A 17,547-nucleotide genomic window follows, 5' to 3' on the forward strand; every position below is an offset into this window, starting at 1 on the left:
ATTTTATTAAATGAATCTCAGTCTTAACTAGTTCAGTAACTCAGATGCAATGCCTTTATTTATGTTTAAGATTCCCAGGAGGACAAAAAACAAAAGCAGTATTTCCTCAGAAAATATTAGCTTTGAGGTAATAAAATTTAGTTTCTATTCATCAAAGTACATTAATAATCCTGTAGACTAATATATCTGGGAAAATATGGAGACTTTATAGGGACTGAAAGTAACACAGCATGACTACAATGTGCGTACAATGTGCGAGAGCAGTTATAGAAATGAGGTCAATAAGAAAATTATGTAAATACACAGAATGTTGTTAGGAAGAAAGACATTTTCTGGAAAATAGGACATGTAAGAGAGGAGGAAGTCTGAGATGTCTTGTGCTTCCTGAAAAGAAATTTTAAGTTGCAACATATGTCTTTTGTATAAGAGCTCCCTAATGGGTATCTTATGACCTAACCCACTGACATTTGAAAATGGATTTCAAGTGTGCTAAATGTTGATCCTTTCAGCCCTCCCAGATCTTCTGTGGCCTAATCCCTTTGCTATATTATAAATGAGGAACAATGCTAATTTCTATATGCACCATGATATGAAAAGTCATGATATGAAAAATGTTAGGAAGCACAATTTATACAGACAGCTAGACAGATGGAAAAATTAGCAAAAATAATAGCAAAGAAAATCTATTTGATTCACCTTTAGAATGGCTAGAAATTTCTTTAGTTCTCCATTCTCCTTTTTTAAGATTGACAGCTCTCTAAACAAAAGATGGAACAATCAGAACCAGGTCAGTTGATAAGAATTATTATGATTAATATTGTTATTATGATTATCAACATCTAGTCAATGCAGATATACAAGATATTTGCATTAGGGATCTCATGATTCAAAGACAAAACAGAAATGTTTTGATGGTGCAATGAAATGAACTAAATAAGCAGTCACTTGGTAGGACTTCAGGGGAGTTTACATAGAATTCTATTGCCCTTCAGACATTCATCTGGACAGCTGGTGCCTAAAATATTTGTATCAAGAATTCCATTTTTTAAAAAGAGTTTCATGTTTTAGCTTAATATTCCCAAAATATTCCTTTCCAGATCTAACATTTTAAATGTTATGTTTCATATTTATCAATGTGAATAAGCAGTATCTAAAAAAAAAATTCTAAAGAAATAGGTTTTTGAGGAGTATTAAGATTCTGAACAAGGATTTAAAAAATTATCTGCCATCTGAGCCAAGCCCCCAGCCCTTTTTGCTTTTGTTTTATTTATTCAGATAGGGTCTTATACTTTTTTTTTAGTTGGTCATGGGGCTTGAACTCTGGGTCTGGGTGCTGTCCCTCAGTTCTTCAGCTCAAGTTTATCTCTCTACTACTTGAGCCACAACATCACTTCAGGTTTTCTAGTGGTTTTATCGGAGATAAGAGTCTCATGGACTTTCCTGCCTGGGCCGGCTTTGAACCGTGATCCTCCTAATCTCAGCCTCCTGAGTACCTAGGATTATAGCTGTGAGCTACCAGCACCCAGTTTAGGGCAAACAGACTATAATCATCTTATCTTTACTTTCCAAGTAGCTGGGATTAAAGGCATGTAAATGCCATGCCCAGCCTAAACAGCAATTTTGAAGGAAGGAAGTAGCAGAGTGCCACTGGAGAGGAGAAAAAATAAAATGGAGACTGAAAGGACCCAAAAAAAAATTATGCACTTGATTTTCCTAAGACAAACATAAACACACAGGGGATAATTTTCAGTCTTTTCTTTTTTTGGGTTGAGTCGTGGGGCTTAAACTCTAGGCCTGGGCGCTGTCCCTCAGGTCTTCAGCTCAAGGCTAGCGCTCTACCACTTGAGCCACAGCGCCACTTCCGGCTTTTTTCTTTTTTGCTTATGTGGTGCTGAGGAATCGAACCCAGGGCCTCATCCATGCAAGGTAAGCGCTCTACCATTGAGCCATCTTCCCAGCCATAATTTTCAGTCTTTGCAATCATAATGGAATAAGGACTATAGCCTCTCTGAAAACAAAACAAAACACCTAACTGAGGATTTGACTTGGCTTGGCACTTACTTGTTCTGGTTGGCCATTGTTTGCCTTGCCTCCTGCATGGCTGCTTCCAATTTTGTAATTCTATGTTTATAAAAGGCGAGGAGAAGATCTGTTTGTTTCTTCTGGAAATGCCACACCTACAAGGGAAAAACAGGTCTTTTTGCTTTTCATTTTAATTACAGTTACAGAGTTTCTTTCCTTTTTTTTCTCTCCCCTCCCCCGCTTTTTTATTTTTATTTTTTAATGTCCATCACGAGGCTTGAACTGGGCCTGGGCGCTGTCCCTGAGCTCTTCTGCTCAAGGCAAGTGCTCTAAAACTTGAGCTGTAGTGCCACTTCCTGTTTTCTAGTGGGTAATTGGAGATAAGAGTCTCATGGACTTCCCCAGCCAGGGCTAGCTTTGAACAGTAATCCTCAGATCTCAGCCACCTGAATAGCTAGGATGACAGGTGTGAGCCACTGGTGCCCAGGTGCCTCCTCTTTTTTTTAACAAAAAAAAAGAAAAAAGAAAAAAAGAAAAAGAAATAAATACGTATTCTGGCTAATAAGCTTAGAGTTCAGGAATACCATAACTAGCTACCATTTGGTACTTGTGTTTAGGTCGGCATACCCTGGTATTATAAGGAGACAATGACAAATCTTTCAGCAAGCAATTCTAGTTAAGATTAATTTTCTTTTGACATTGAAAAACAAGTCCTTGATATACACTCCTATAACTAGCTTCCCTCACTTTTGGCAACAAAGGGAAATCCCAGAATTCGTATTTTAGTATAGCTCTTTTTCTTTTCTTTTTTTTTTTTTTGAACTCAGGACCTGGGCTCTGTCCTTGAGCCTCTCTGTCCTCAAGGCTAGTACTCTATCACTTGAGCCACAGTACCACCTCTGGCCTTTTCTGTTTATATGATACTGAGGAATCGAACCCAGGGCTACATGCATGCTAGTCAAGCATTCTACCACTAAGACTACTTCCTAGCCTCCTTTGCCAACTTATTACAATACTGTATTTAAGGATTTATATAATCCCTCTTTATACTTAAAAGCAAACAAAACTAGTTCTAGAGAAATAGGAATTTATTTTATTTTTATTAAAAAGACTTTCTTTTCCTGAGGGGAGTCAGTAAAAGAGTTTGAACTTGGCATCTTGTTAACTTAGCTTATTCATGGTACTCTACCACTTGAGCCTTGCCTCCAGCCTGGCTCTTTGCTGGTTATCTTGGAAATGGAGTATCCCAGAAACTTCTGTCTAGACTGGCTTTGAACTGTGATGCTGTGGGTCTTAGCCTTCTGAATAGCTAAGATTACAGGTATGTGCCATTGGCATTCAGTGGTTGTTTTTAAGTAAAAGTAAAACATATTTTAGAATATTTGAATGAAGTAGAGGCAGGAAAAAAAATGAAAATCTTAGGAGTTACCTAAAATGGAGGGAGAGCAATGATATTATAAATAGATGTAACAGAGCTCAAAACATAGAATTCTCAACATTTAATCCTAGTTTCAGGATCAGTCTGTGATAAAATTAGGTTATAAGGATAGCTTCAAGAAAACCCAAATCGAGCTGGGAAGGTGGCTTAGTGATAGAGTGCTTGCCTCACATGCATGAGGCCCTAGGTTCAATTCCACAGCATCACATAAACAGAAAAAGCCAGAAGTGGTGCTGTGGCTCAAGTGGTAGAGTGTTAGCCTGGAACAAAAGCAGCTCAGGGACAGCATCCAGAGTCTGAGTTCAAGCCTCAGGACCAGCAAAAAAAAAAGAAAGAAAGAAAACCCAGACCATGCAGGGGATATAAAATGGGAGTGAGTTCTAGGTCACTGGAGCTATATATCATGATGCTGCCTCAAAACAACAAAATTTGAAATCTGTATGATAAAAATTATAAAACTGGCCAGGCGCTGGTGCCTCACACCTGTAATCCTAGCTACTCAGGAGGCTGAGATCTGAGGATCACGGTTCAAAGCCAGCCCGGGCAGGAAAGTCCGTGAAACTCTTTTTTTTTTTTTTTTTTGTCGGTCGTGGGGCTTGAACTCTGGGCCTGGGCGTTGTCCCTCAGCTCTTCAGCTCAAGGCGAGCGCTCTACCACTTGAGCTACAGCGCCACTTCCGGTTTTCTGGTGGTTTATTGGAGATAGGAGTCTCACGGTCTCTCCTGCCCGGGCTGGCTTTGAACCGCAATCCTCAGATCTCAGCCTCCTGAGTAGCTAGGATTACAGGCGTGAGGAAACTCTTATCTCCAATAAACCACCAGGAAACTGGAAATGGTGCTGTAGCTCAAGTGGTAGAGCTCTAGCCTTGCACTGAAGGCCTGAGGGACAGTACTCAGGCCCAGAGTTCAAGGCCTACCACTGACCAAAAAAAAAAAAAATTCCATTTTGGAGAATCTTTTTAGACAGAACATAGTGTAAAAAATACATTTTTAGTCTTTGTCCCTGGTTTGTAATTCAGAGTTCTTGTTATGAGTTTGGTTATAAGCCTTTGCTTATATATTGAAAGCTTGGTTGCCAACATGTGGCACTATTGGAAGGTGTTGAAATTTTAGGAGGCAAAGCCTAGCACATGAAAATCAGGTCACTGGGGGCATATCCTTGAAAAGGATCCTGGGACTCTGCCCCCTCTCTGTTTCCTGGCCACCATGAAATGAGCAACTGTTCTCTACACATTGCCATGATGAATTGACAGGTTACAAGGCCTAAGTCAAGAGAGCTAGAGCCTGTCAATTGTGGACACAAGGCTCTGAACCTATGAGCCAAAATAAACCATTACTCCTTATAACCTATATCTCAGTTGTTTTTGTCAGAGTTGGAATGGTAACATAATTCCTAAAACGTTTGCAGTTTCCTGAGCACTAGAAAAATCTCCTTCCTTCTCTTCTCTTCCCTTCCTTCCTTCTCACCCCACCCCCCTCTTTCTTTCTTTTTTTTTTGTGGTACTCAGGGCTCAAACTTCCAAAGTGAGTGCTATTTTTTCTTGCGGATCAGTCTTTTAATTTTTTTTTTTTAATTGGGGCTGGGAAGGCTCAGTGGTAGAGTGTTTGCCTTGCATGCATGAGGCCCTGGGTTCGATTCCTCAGCACCATATAAGCAGAAAATGCCGGAAGTGGCGCTGTGGCTTAAGTGGTAGAGTGCTAGCCTTGAGCTGAAGAGCTGAGGGACAGCACCCAGGCCCAGAGTTCAAGCCCCATGATCGGCCAAAAAAAAATTTTTTTTTTGTTATTATTAAGGAAATGTATAGAGAAGTTACTGTTTCGTAAGTCAGCTAATGAGTACCTTCCTTCCTTCCTTCCTTCCTTCTTTTTTTTGTCGGTCACGGGGCTTGAACTCTGAGCATTGTCCCTCAGCTATTCTGCTCAAGGTTAGCGCTCTACCACTTGAGCTACAGTGCTACTTCTGGGTTTTCTGGTGGTTTACTGGAGATAAGAGTTTCACGGACTTTCCAGCCCGGGATGGCTTTGAACCACAATCCTCAGATCTCAACCTTCTAAGTAACTAGGATTACAGGCTTGAGCCACCAGTGTCCAGCTATGAGTACATTTCCTTTTGGGCAATGTTCCCTTCCTTTGCTCCTAAGTGGGTGCTATTACCACTGAGCCATACCTCCAGTCCTAATTGTTTGGCTGATTGTTTTTCAGCTAGTGTCTTAGCTTCCTGTGTACCTGAACATGATCCACCTATGTTAGACTTCCTGGTAACTAGGGTAACAGACTCATACCACCACATAATTGAGAAGGGGCTTGCTGACCTATTAGTTATCATTACCTTTAAATGCTGTACAATTCAACATGTCAGTTTATGAGTCTAATGCATCTTGATGGATATCACCTCTTCCTCCTCTTTCTCCCCCATTTCTCCCAATCTTCTCAGGTACCTAAGCACATTGAATACTATGACTGTATTCATCTACTCTTTCTTTCTCCTTGTTGACTTTTTTCTGCCTGGGCTGGCCTCAAAGCACAATCTCAATAATCTCAGTCTCCCAAATAGCTAGGACTACAGGTATGAGCCAACCAACAGTATTGGAGCTTGAATTAAGGGCCTTGTGTTAGCAAGGCAGGTACTCTACCAGCCATTTAAGCAATCTCTACTCATTTTTGATTTAATTATTTTTCAAGCGGGACCTCGTTTTTGCACAGGCCAGTCTCGGACTACAGTCTTTCTACCTCTGCCTCCCAAATAGCTGGCATTATAGATAAATGCCACCACATTCCGCTAATTCTTTTTTTTTCCCCCTGTGGTCATGGGGCTTGAACCCTGGGCCTGAGTGCTGTCCCTCAGTTCTTCAGCTAAAGACAAGCACTCTACCATTTGAGTTACAGTACCACTTCTGGTTTTCTGAGTGGTTTATTTGAGATAAGAGTCTCATGGAGCCGGGCGCTGGTGGCTCACGCCTGTAATCCTAGCTACTCAGGAGGCTGAGATCTGAGGATCTCGGTTCAAAGCCAGCCCGGGCAGGAGAGACCGTGAGACTCCTATCTCCAATAAACCACCAGAAAACCGGAAGTGGCACTGTAGCTCAAGTGGTAGAGCGCTCGCTTTGAGCTGCAGAGCTGAGAGACAGCACCCAGGCCCAGAGTTCAAGCCCCACGACCAACAAAAAAAAAAAAAAAGAGTCTCATGGACTTTCCTGCCTGGGCTGGCTTTGAACCGTGATCCTCAGAGTAGCTAGGATTACAGGCGTGAGCCACCGGTGTCTGGCTCAGCTAATTCTCTGACATAGAGTTTTATTAACTTTATTTTTGCTTGGGCTAACCTTGAACCTCTCATCTCCACCTCCCTCATAGCTAAAACTATAGGCCTGTGCCACCATGCCTGCCACTGTTGGATTTTTTTTTTCAATATTAGAGATTTTCAAAGTTTTAGCCCAATGAGGAATGAAGAAATCCTCGTTTATTAGTTGTAAGATTTTATTTCTGGCTGGAAAGGTGCCTCAGTAGTACAGTACTTGCCTTGCATGCATGAGGCCCTGGGTTCAGTTCCTCACACCACATAAACAGAAAAAGGCAGAAGTGGTCCTGTGACTCAAGTGGTAGAATGCTAGCCTTGACTTGAAGAACTGAGGGACAGTGCTCAGGCCCAGAGTTCAAGCCCCACAACTGACCAAAAAAAAAAGAAAAAGAAAAAAAGATTTTATTTCAACAGTATATGTGATCATTATTTATGTTTATGTTGGCAAAAACTTAATTTCAAAGCCTTTAAGAATATATATGAAATGTTGGGTGCCAGTGGTTCACGCCTGTAATCCTAGCTACTCAGAAGACTGAGATCTGACGATCCTGGTTCAAAGCCAGCCCAGGCAAGAAAGTCCATAAGACTCTTTTCTCAAATAAACCACTCAGAAAACTGGAAATGGCACTATGGGTCAAGTGGTAGAGTGTTCGCATTGAGCTAAAATGCTGAGGAACAGTACCCAGGCCGAGTTCAAGCCCCACAACTGACAAAAAAAAAAAAAAAAATATATATATATATATATATATATATATATAAAGTAGGCACTGGTGGTTCACTGCTGTAATCCTAGCCACAAAGCTATTAGACCATGGTTCAGCCAATTCCTAAAACTGGCCAGCTGTCTCTTACAAATAAAGTTAAGGGAATATAATTACACTGATTTGTTTACATACTATGATTATTCCTTGCTATAATAGCAGAATTGAGTCACCGTAACAGAAATTGTATGAAATGCAAAGCTACTATATTTACTTGTTTGCTGTGGTCTGAATGTCTCTGTGTCTCCTCCAAATCCACATGTAAAAACTTAGTCCTGAAACAATAACGTTGATAGGTAGAGCCTTTAAGGAATGAATAGGTCATGATGGCAGAGCCCTCACAGATGAGGCTAATGCCTCAATAAAGAAGTTTGAGCTGGTCGCCGGTGGCTCACACCTGTAATCCTAGCTACTCAGGAGGCTGAGATCTGAGGATTGAGGTTCAAAGCTAGTCAGGGCAGGAAAGTCCATGAGACTCTTATCTCCAATAAACCACTAGAAAACCAGAAGTAATGCTGTGCCTCAAGCTGAGTTCAAGCCCCAGAACTATACACAAAAAGAGTTGGGGGCATGGCCCAAGTGGTAAAGCACATGCCTAGCAAAGCTCTGAGTTCAGTAAGTTAAACTGAACAAATAAATCACTTCTTTAAAGTTAAACACACACACAAAAGTTCTAGTCTAAAATAGCCTTTGAGACTCAAGGCAAAATAAACTCCCAGCTATAAGCCCATATAAAGTCAAAAGCAAGTCACATACTTCCAACATATAATGGCACAAAGTATATCACCTATTCCAAATGGGAGGATCAAAGCAAAACTGAAATCCAGTAGGGCAAATGCTGAATTCTTTAGTTCTAGGAATCAATGCACATGGTAACATCATGATGTGAGCTCCAAAGGACTAGGACAGCTCTGACTTCATGTTCTTCTTGTTTGCAGGTAACATAAAACCTCTTACAAACCCTTCAGTAATATCCTACTGCTGCAGAAAATTTAAATTTCTTGCCATGGCCTATAAGAACCTAACTCTCAGATCCTACCTTAAATAACTGTCCTCTTAACCAGCTTTAATGTGTTTTCTTTCTTTCTTTTTTTTGGGTCAGATCGTGGGGCCTGAACTCCGGGCCTGGGCGCTATCCCTCAGCTCTTCAGCTCAAGGCTAGCGCTCTACCACTTGAGCCACAGCACCACTTCCGGCTTTTTTCTTTTTGCTTATGTGGTGCTGAGGAATCAAACCCAGGGCCTCAGGCATGCAAGGCAAGCGCTCTACCACTGAGCCACCTTCCCAGCCTGTGTTTTCATTCATTTACAAAGATTTTTATGCACCTAATTTGTACCAGGTACCTAGTCAGACATTGGGTGTTACAAAGATATAATCTGTTTTTGAAATGTTCACAGTTCAGTAAGTTAAACTGAACAAATAAATCACTTCTTTAAAGTTAAAAATTTTGCAGACTTAAAAGCAATGTGGGATAGAAGGACAAAGGACATTGACTCTGCCTACATAATTCAGTGACAGCTTTTACCAAAGAAGGAAGAATTACTGCAATGTAAAACTAGAAGAAAGCTGTCAGGGTCCATATGGGACTCTCCAATTCCTTTGACAATTATCTAGAAGTGAGTGAGGAATTCCAAAAAGGTAGCTTGAGTACAGAAGAAAAATACCCTTCCGAAGTCACTATAAAGATTGAGAATGGATATGTAGAGCATTTTTTTAATGACAATGTTTGGGTATCACATATTAGGGACTAGTTAGAGAAAAATAAACACAACTAACCAAATCTCTGCCTTCATGGAGCTTATACTGCAATGTAGAACTTAGGCAATAAATATATAATATAAAGTTAAGGGATAAAAGTGATGATAAGAAATAAAGTCAAACAAGGAGTAAAGAATGCTGGGACTGCTTTTAAGATATGAGAATCAATAAAGATCTGATGGAGAAAGGAAGTTTTAAGCAGATGACTGAATGACTCAATCTGGGTCTGGGTATTTCATGGATCAGTTATTCAATTTTACAGATTTACGAAAATACATTTTCAGACTTCGCTGACTTCACCAAACTGGCACTTCACTAAAGTGATGATTAACCAATCTTTCCTATTTATTTTATCTTGATTATTTGACCATGTGTAATTGGTCCCATGATTAGGCAGGTTAAGATTCAAACTACACATAATTTCTCTACTGATGATTAACTAATCCTAGGCTTAGTTATTAACTATAAGTCTACTCTTTCTGTTGTTCATGTGACCTTTTTTACATTACTCTTTCAGACTCAGCTGGATTTTATTTCATCATAAGATTAAACATACTATCCCAAATATAATAGTTCACCTAACCAGCTAAAATCCAGGATGCAGCCAAAGCACTAATTATCCTTACTCTTTTGAATTAGGACTGAGGGATAAGATTCTGAATAAAAAAATTAAATCATGTATCTGCAACCAGAAGATGCCTAAGGATCATCTGCATGTTTAGAAAAGCTGTTCTCTAATAAGAGGTGCTAGCACCAGTGGCTATAAATGGGAAGAATGGAGGATTATAATTCAAGACTAGCCTTTCTTAGTTTGACTTCTTCTTTCCTTATGTGAATTCCTTTTATGTCTTTCTCTTACCTTATTGCTATGACTAGGAGTTCCAAAATTACATTGAAAAATTAGTGGAAAGTGGACATCTTTGCCTTGTTACTGATTTTATGGGAAATGGTCACATGACACCTTCTTAACAGTAGAAGCTGGAGATGTGACATAAACCTGTTCTTTCAGGTTAGACAGAGAGCCTAAGACAGGCAGATCTAAGTCCAAACATGTGCCTAGGCAGAAAGTGAGACACAATTTCAAATATATTTAGCACAAAAAGGAACTGGAGATGTGGCTCACTGGTAGAGTATCTGCCTAACAAGCATGAGCCTCTGAGTTCAAATTCCATATGGAAAAAAAGGTGAAGTTGGGCTGGGAATGTGGCTCTGTGGTAGAGTGCTTGCCTAGCATGCATGAAGCCCTGGGTTTGATTCCTCAGTGCCACATAAACAGAAAAAGCTGGAAGTGATACAGTGGCTAAAGTGGTAGAATACTAGCCTTTAGCAAAAGCAGCTCAGGGACATTGTCTATGCCCTGAGTTCAAGCCATAGTGGGGGAAAAAAAAGTGGAGCTATGAATGGTAGCCTTCTCCTGGTAGATCTTCCCTAGCACAACTGGAAAAATAAATGCAGAAGAGAAACAGTGAAGCCAGGTGTAGTGGTACATACCTGTAATCCCAGCACAACAGAGAATCTGAGGATAGCCTAAGCTACTTGTGAGACCTTGTCTCAAATAAATAAGGGCTAGGATTGTAGATCAATGATACAAGATTTGCCTAGCATGTATAAGGCCTTGGGTTCCATTCTAAGAATGCCCCATCCCCTCAACAGAACAAAAAGGACAGTGATAAAATTTTAAGAAGCATATCAAGATAGGAATTCAATGAGGTTATAAAATAGTCTCAGCAGAGTGGGAAGAAAAACAACAACAACTAAGTTTTTACAAGTTGGGAATCTCCCTAATAGTTCTCCTGCCGTCTTTCTACTTTCTCCAATATTTCTATTGCTCTAACAAGGTCAATGGTTTGCTAATGATGACACATTAGGGGAAAAACCCAAATCTATTAGCTGGAAACCAGTAGCTCATGCCTATAATCCTAGTTACTTAGGAGGCTGAGATCTGAGGATCCCTGTTCAAAGTCAGTGAGACTCATATCTCCAATTTAACCACTCAAAAACTAGGAAGTAAAGCTGTGGCTCAAAGTGGTAGAGGGTTAGCCTTGAGTACAAGAGCTCAGGGACAGAGCCAGTATCCAGGCCCTGAGTTCAAACCCCACAACTGACAAAACAACAACAACCAAAAAAAAAAAAAAAAAAAAACCCTTTTTTATAAAACTTAAGCAGTCAGTTATAAGTAAATGAAGAGTTACTATTATAAGGGCAATTGAAAATGAAAATCATTAGATCCTTACCACCACGTAAAAGTAAAGGAAAAATAAAAATGAAGAGTAAGACATACTTTCATAAATGCAAATTTATAAGCAAAAGGTTGAGAGTTAAACTACCAAATCCATTGTTTGCAAGAGGCCTGTATATTCAAAGTCATTTTTAGAAGATGAACCTATCTGCAGAGAAAGATGACAAAGCTCCCTAGTACATCTCTTAGTCACAGGGACTACTTACTAGAACTAGAAAGTACATCAGTTTTGGAGGCATGACTCAGTTGATAGAGCACCAGCCAATGAGCAAAAGATTCAGGTACAGTAGAATAGAAAGTACAAAACAGGCTGGGTGCTGGTGGCTCATATCCTAGCTACTCAGGAGGCTGAGATCTGAGGATGGAGGTTGAAAGGCAGCAGGGACAGCAAAGTCCGTGAAACTCTTATCTCCAATAAACCACCAGAAAACTGGAAGTGGCATTGTGGCTTAAGAGGTAGAATGCTCACCTTGAGCTGAAGAGCTCAGAGACAGTGCCCAAGTCCAGAGTTCAGGTCCCACAACCGATCAGAAAAAATAAAAACAAACAAACAAAAAAAAAACAACCAGAAAGTACAAAACAGGAATTAACTACATTGTGATTTTTTAATAGCCTATTATAGATTCTGGGTCAATAAAAAGTTAACTGGCTGGGGCTGGAAGGTGGCTCAGTGATAGAGTGCTTGCCTTGTATACATGATGAGGCCCTGGGTTCGATTCCTTAGCACCATATAAGCAGAAAAAGCCAGAATTGGCACTGTGGCTCAAGTGGTAGAGTGCTAGCCTTGAGCTGAGGAGCTGAGGGACAATGCCTAAGTCCAGAGTTCATGCCCCATGACCAACCAAAAAGAAAAAAAAAAAGCTAACTGGCTAGCTGGGTGCTGGTGGCTCACGCATGTAATCCTAGCTACTCAGGAGGATAAGTTCTGAGAATTTCAGCTCAAAGCCAGCAGGAATATCCGTGAAACTACTATCTCCATTTAACCACCAGAAAACTGGAAGTAGCGCTGTGACTCAAGTAGTAGAGAGCTAGCCTTGAGCTGAAGAGCTCAGGGTCAGTGCTAGGCCCAGAGTTTAAGACTCATGGCTGACCCCCTCTTCCCCCTCCCCCCCCAAAAAAAAGTTAACTGACTGAGATCTATATCAGGAAGAAAGCAAAGAGTGCAGTCTCTCCATTATGTACAACAATCTAAAGTGAATCTTTGGTAAAAGAATGAGGCAGTTAGAATTTACCTGGAAAATCAGTTTTTCTTTACTTTTGTTTTTCATACCTGAGAGATATGACTAAAATACTTCAAAGCTGTATCCACAGGGCTTTTGAAGAACATTTTCTCCTGAGGTTTCAGCTATGAAAACAGTAAGAAACACAGTGAGAATATCTACAATGAAATGAAATAATCTTACCGTTTTACAATTGCTATATGCAAGTTATTTTGTTCTCTTTCTCTCTCTCTCTCTTTCATGGCAATCCTGGGGCTTGAATAGAGGGCAGGATGCCACCCCTGAGTTTCTTTGCTCAAGGCTAGCATTCTATACTGATTAAGACACAGTTCCACTTCCAGTTTTTTGATGATTAATTGGAGGTAAGAGTCTCAGAGTTTCCTGCCTTGGCTAGTTTCCAAGTGCAGTCCTCAGATCTCAGCCTCTTAAGTAGCTAGGATTACAAGTGTGAGTCACTGGCACCTGGCTGTTCCTTTTCTTTATTAAAGTATTACCTATACTTTGTTTATACTTCCTACAAGCTAGGATGGGATAAGATGGTTTGTGACAGAGGTGGGATGTAGGGCGGTGGAGGTGACTTACATTATCAGAAAGAGCCAGATACTTGCAATGAGTACCACAAACAGCACATTTTTCTGAAAGGTAAAAAAGAAAGTTTGATTCTCATGGGAATAAAGTAATACATTCCTAACATATATGGTAATAATCAAGTAGGCTAGCAAGAAAAGGGTTCTTTCTGAAGTTAAAATATTGTTTTAAAGGAACATTAAATCTAAGCTCTATTCTTCAAATCAGTACTGCCATACTAATATGTTGAATGTGTGTGTGTGTGTGTGTGTGTGTGTGTGTGTGTGTGTATGTCAGTTGTGAGGATTGAACTCTGGGCTTGGGTGCTGTCCTTGCACTCTTTAGCACCTGAGCCACAACACTACTTCCAGTTTCCTGGTGGTTAATTGGAGATAAGAGCCTCACAGACTTTTCTGCCTGGGATGGCTTTGAACCCAGATCCTCAGATCTCAGCCTCCTGAGTAGCTAGGATTACAGGTGTGATCCACCAGTACCCAACATTATATTGAAATATTAATTAAGCTTTCACACTATATTTCTATTAATCTTTCATGTGTGTGTTGTGTGTAAGCTGTGTGTGTGTGCATGCACACACACCTTTTCTGGGGCTTGAACACAGAGCTGGCACTGTCCCTGAGCTGTCATGCTCAAGGTTAGCACTCTGCCACAGTTCCACTTTCAGCTTTTTTGTGGTTAACTGGAGCTAAGTGTTTCATGGACTTTCTTGCTCAGACTGGCTTTGAACCATGATCCTCAGACCTCAACCTCCTGAGTAGCTAGGATTATAGGTGAGCAACTGACTAATCTTCCTGTCTTTTTTTTCCCCCAGAGCTGAGGACCAAACTCAGGGCCTTGAACTGGCCAGGCAAATGCTTTTCCACTGAGCTAAATCCCCAACCCCTCTTCCTGTCTAAAAACAAATAAACAAAAAAACTCAATTTTCCTCTCTGAGACAAAAAAAAGACCACTTAAAACACCCAATGGGAGAGCCTGAGAATGTTTACAAGAATACTGGGAGCAACACAATGATCTTAACTTTAAATTAGTATACTTGTTATCCTATCTGCCTGACAGCAGGCACATACTGTGTACTATCAGGAACTCCTCCAGTGATTCCTGCCCTTTTATCACATTGCTAATAATCCTAGACTTGCTTTGAAGCTCTCTTATGCTCCAATTAGTTCCATCTGAAAGAAGTAAAAATTCAAGTTCCTATTCTTTAAAGTGCAAACTTAGTTAGTGGTGGTGCTAGTTATTTATTAAGATAAATTCTATGTCAGGAGAAAACATCACATGGCTTATGCTTCAGAAACAAACCACTCCAAAATGAGCTGCTGTTACTATAGTGAACTACCTTGTTACATCAACAGATAACTTTAAAAAAGAGTCATGTGATCCATGTAGAGAAAAAGCTTCTCCAGAGACAACCATAGTTGACTGCTTTCTTTTGGGGAAGAGGAAAGAAGATTTTTTTCCCCAGTCTGTCCTCCATATTGTTCCCAGCATCAGCTAACAAGTGCAAACAAAAACCACTAAAACACTTGCAAGCCTTTACCATCCAACAGGATATGGTTCAGGATCTTTGGCTGGGTATACTGAGACTTCCATCATGTGGCCACTGCCAGATCTCTAGCTTCATCTCTCATCATTTCTTACCTTATTCCTTATATTCTATCAATCCCAAATATGGGTAGCCCTTTGCACCATGGTTTTATAATGTCCTCTGTCTATATACTGCTACTGTCTCAAACTACAATGATTAATTAAATAAGGACTTGCTTTACCCACTTGCTAACCTATACAATAACTACTGCAATAACACTTCTGTAAAGTCTGACCAAAGTATACTATGTTAAATCCCTCTTCTGCAATGAGTGGAAGGACTGAGGTTCAAGGCCAGCTTGGACAGAAGTTTTGAGTCCCTACTTAATAAAAAAACAGGACTGGAAGTATGGCTCAAATGGCAGAATCTCAGCCCACAATAGGCCTACCAAATGATATTTGTTCTAAATCACACAAGAAAGGCTAATATTTCTATCTAGATTAAAACATTTTTGCCAGAGCCAGGCACTGGTGGCTCAAACCTGTAATCCTAGCTACTTAGGAGGCTGAAATCTGAGGATCTTGGCTCAAAGCCAGCCTGGGCAGGAAACTCCGTGAGACTCTTATTTCCAGTTAAGCACCAGAAAACCAGAAGTGGTGCTGTGGCTCAAGTGATAGAGTGCTAGCCTTGAGCTGAAGAGCTCAGGGCCAGTACCCAGTCCCATAGTTCAAGCCCTAGGACCGCCAAAGAACAACAACAAACCCAAAAAACAAATATTTGCCAGAAACTGAAAATAAGTCACTTACCCAGAGTCATACAGTGTTTACAGAAAATATGGCCACAGCTGGTGACAAAGAAATGGGCCCCATCTTTGCGGAAACAACGGTTGCAATGAAACCAATCCATTCTGTAGCAGATAAAGAGTAAGAACAATATGAAGAATAGCTGAATTATGGGCTGTTCCAAACTTTATGAAATACTTGGTTTAGTTTCCCATTGTCTGAGGATATGAACACATTACTGTGGGCATTCCAATAGATCACAGGAAGTACATATAAAGTGAGAAAAAGGTTGTAAATATGCTGTCATAAAGTCTATCAATCTATCTTAGAAAAGTAGTATGAAGACAGCAGCAAGATTTTTTTTTTGAGTGGTGAGATTATGACTGTGTATGTGTACGTGTGTGTGCCCTCTTGTGTTTTTGAGATTAGGGTATCACTGTGTATCACCTGCTGGCCCTGAACTCATAACCTCCTGCCTTAGCCTCCCTAGTATTGGGATTACAGTTGTGTATCACTGTGCCTGGCTCTATGCTTTTTTGTGTTCAAGCATTCCAGAATAATGTCTCAATTTGTAGTAGAAAAAACAATTGTAGGGCTGGGAAGGTGGCTCAGTGGTAAAGCGCTTGCCTTGCATGCATGAGGCCCTGGGTTCGATTCCTCAGCACCACATAAGCAAAAAGAAAAAAGCCGGAAGTGGCGCTGTGGCTCAAGTGGTAGAGCGCTAGCCTTGAGCTGAAGAGCTGAGGGACAGTGGCCAGGCCCAGAGTTCAGGCCCCACAACTGGACCAAAAAAAAACCAAAAACAACAAAAAACAATTGTAGTGCTCGTTTCGGCAGCACATATCCTAAAATTGGAAAAACAAAAAAGGAAAAAACAATTGTAGTTGGGCACCAGTGGCTCATGTCTATAATCCTAGCTACTCAAGAGGCTGAGATCTGTGATTTGTGGTTCAAAGCCAACCTGGGAAGTAAAGTCCATGAAATTCATCTCCAATTAACCACCAGAAAACGGGAAGTGGCACTGTGGCTCAAGTGGTAGAGCCCTTGCCTTGAGCTGGAGAGCTCAGCAACAGCTCCCAGGCCCAGAGTTCAAGCCCCAGGACCACACACATACAAAGGAGGGGGAGAAGAGAAAGAGAGAAAGAAGAAGAAAAAGAAAGAAAAAACAATAGAAGAAGAGAAAGAAAAACAATTGTAACTAATTAATTTTGTTTTGGCTTTGTTTTTTTTTTTTTTTTGGGTAGGTTAGTGGAAATAAGAATCTCACAGATTTTGGGGGGGGGGGGGCCGGGATTGGGTGGGGGGTGTGAAGGGTAAACAAAGGAGGAGGCTGCAATGCTTGATAAGAAATGTACTCATTATCTTGCCCATGTAATTGTAACCTCTCTGTACAGTATGTTCACAAAAAAAATAAAAATTTAAATTAAAAAAAATAAATAAAAAATAAAAACTCCCCCCCCCCCCCAAAAAAAAGAATCTCACAGATTTTTCTGCCTGGGATGGCTTTGAATCCAGATTCTCAGATTTCAGCCTCCTGAATGGCTAGGATTACAGGTGTGAGCCACCAGTACCTAGAAGAAAAAAAAAAATTAAAAAATTAACATTTAAGCTGGTGCTAGTGGCTCATGCCTATAATACTAGCTACTCAGGAGGCTGAGATCTGAGGATTACAGTTCAAAGCTAGCCTTTGCAGAAAAGTATGTGAGACTTTTTCAAAAAATCTGGAAGAGGCACTGTGTCTTAGGTGGTAGAGCACTAGCCTTGAGCACAAAAAGGCTCAAGGATAGCACCCAGGCCTGATTTCAAGCCCCAGGACCGGCAAACAGACACACACACACACACACCAAACTAAAGCAAAAAAAAAAAACATAAAACAAACACATACACATACACACACACAAAAAGAAATTCTGGGCATTGGTG

The 17,547-nt window shown here is 40.5% G+C and overlaps 1 protein-coding gene across 1 annotated transcript in view; it reads right to left on the bottom strand.

Moving 5' to 3' along the window:
• The window catches only part of Rnf212b (ring finger protein 212B), a 29,664-nt gene extending 13,916 nt beyond the window's left edge, over positions 1 to 15,748 (bottom strand). Inside the window, exons 1-5 of the mRNA XM_042686459.1 lie at positions 15,649 to 15,748; positions 13,315 to 13,367; positions 12,783 to 12,857; positions 2,062 to 2,177; positions 697 to 757 (exon numbers count right to left, since the gene is read on the bottom strand). Coding sequence (XP_042542393.1) covers positions 697 to 757; positions 2,062 to 2,177; positions 12,783 to 12,857; positions 13,315 to 13,367; positions 15,649 to 15,748 — 405 coding nt within the window. The remainder of the gene's footprint in view (positions 1 to 696; positions 758 to 2,061; positions 2,178 to 12,782; positions 12,858 to 13,314; positions 13,368 to 15,648) is intronic.
• Positions 15,749 to 17,547: the final 1,799 nt, after the last annotated feature.

The sequence above is a fragment of the Dipodomys spectabilis genome, unplaced genomic scaffold, assembly GCF_019054845.1.
Source record: "Dipodomys spectabilis isolate Male_0828 unplaced genomic scaffold, ASM1905484v1 ptg000097l, whole genome shotgun sequence".
Classification (NCBI taxonomy): domain Eukaryota; kingdom Metazoa; phylum Chordata; class Mammalia; order Rodentia; family Heteromyidae; genus Dipodomys; species Dipodomys spectabilis.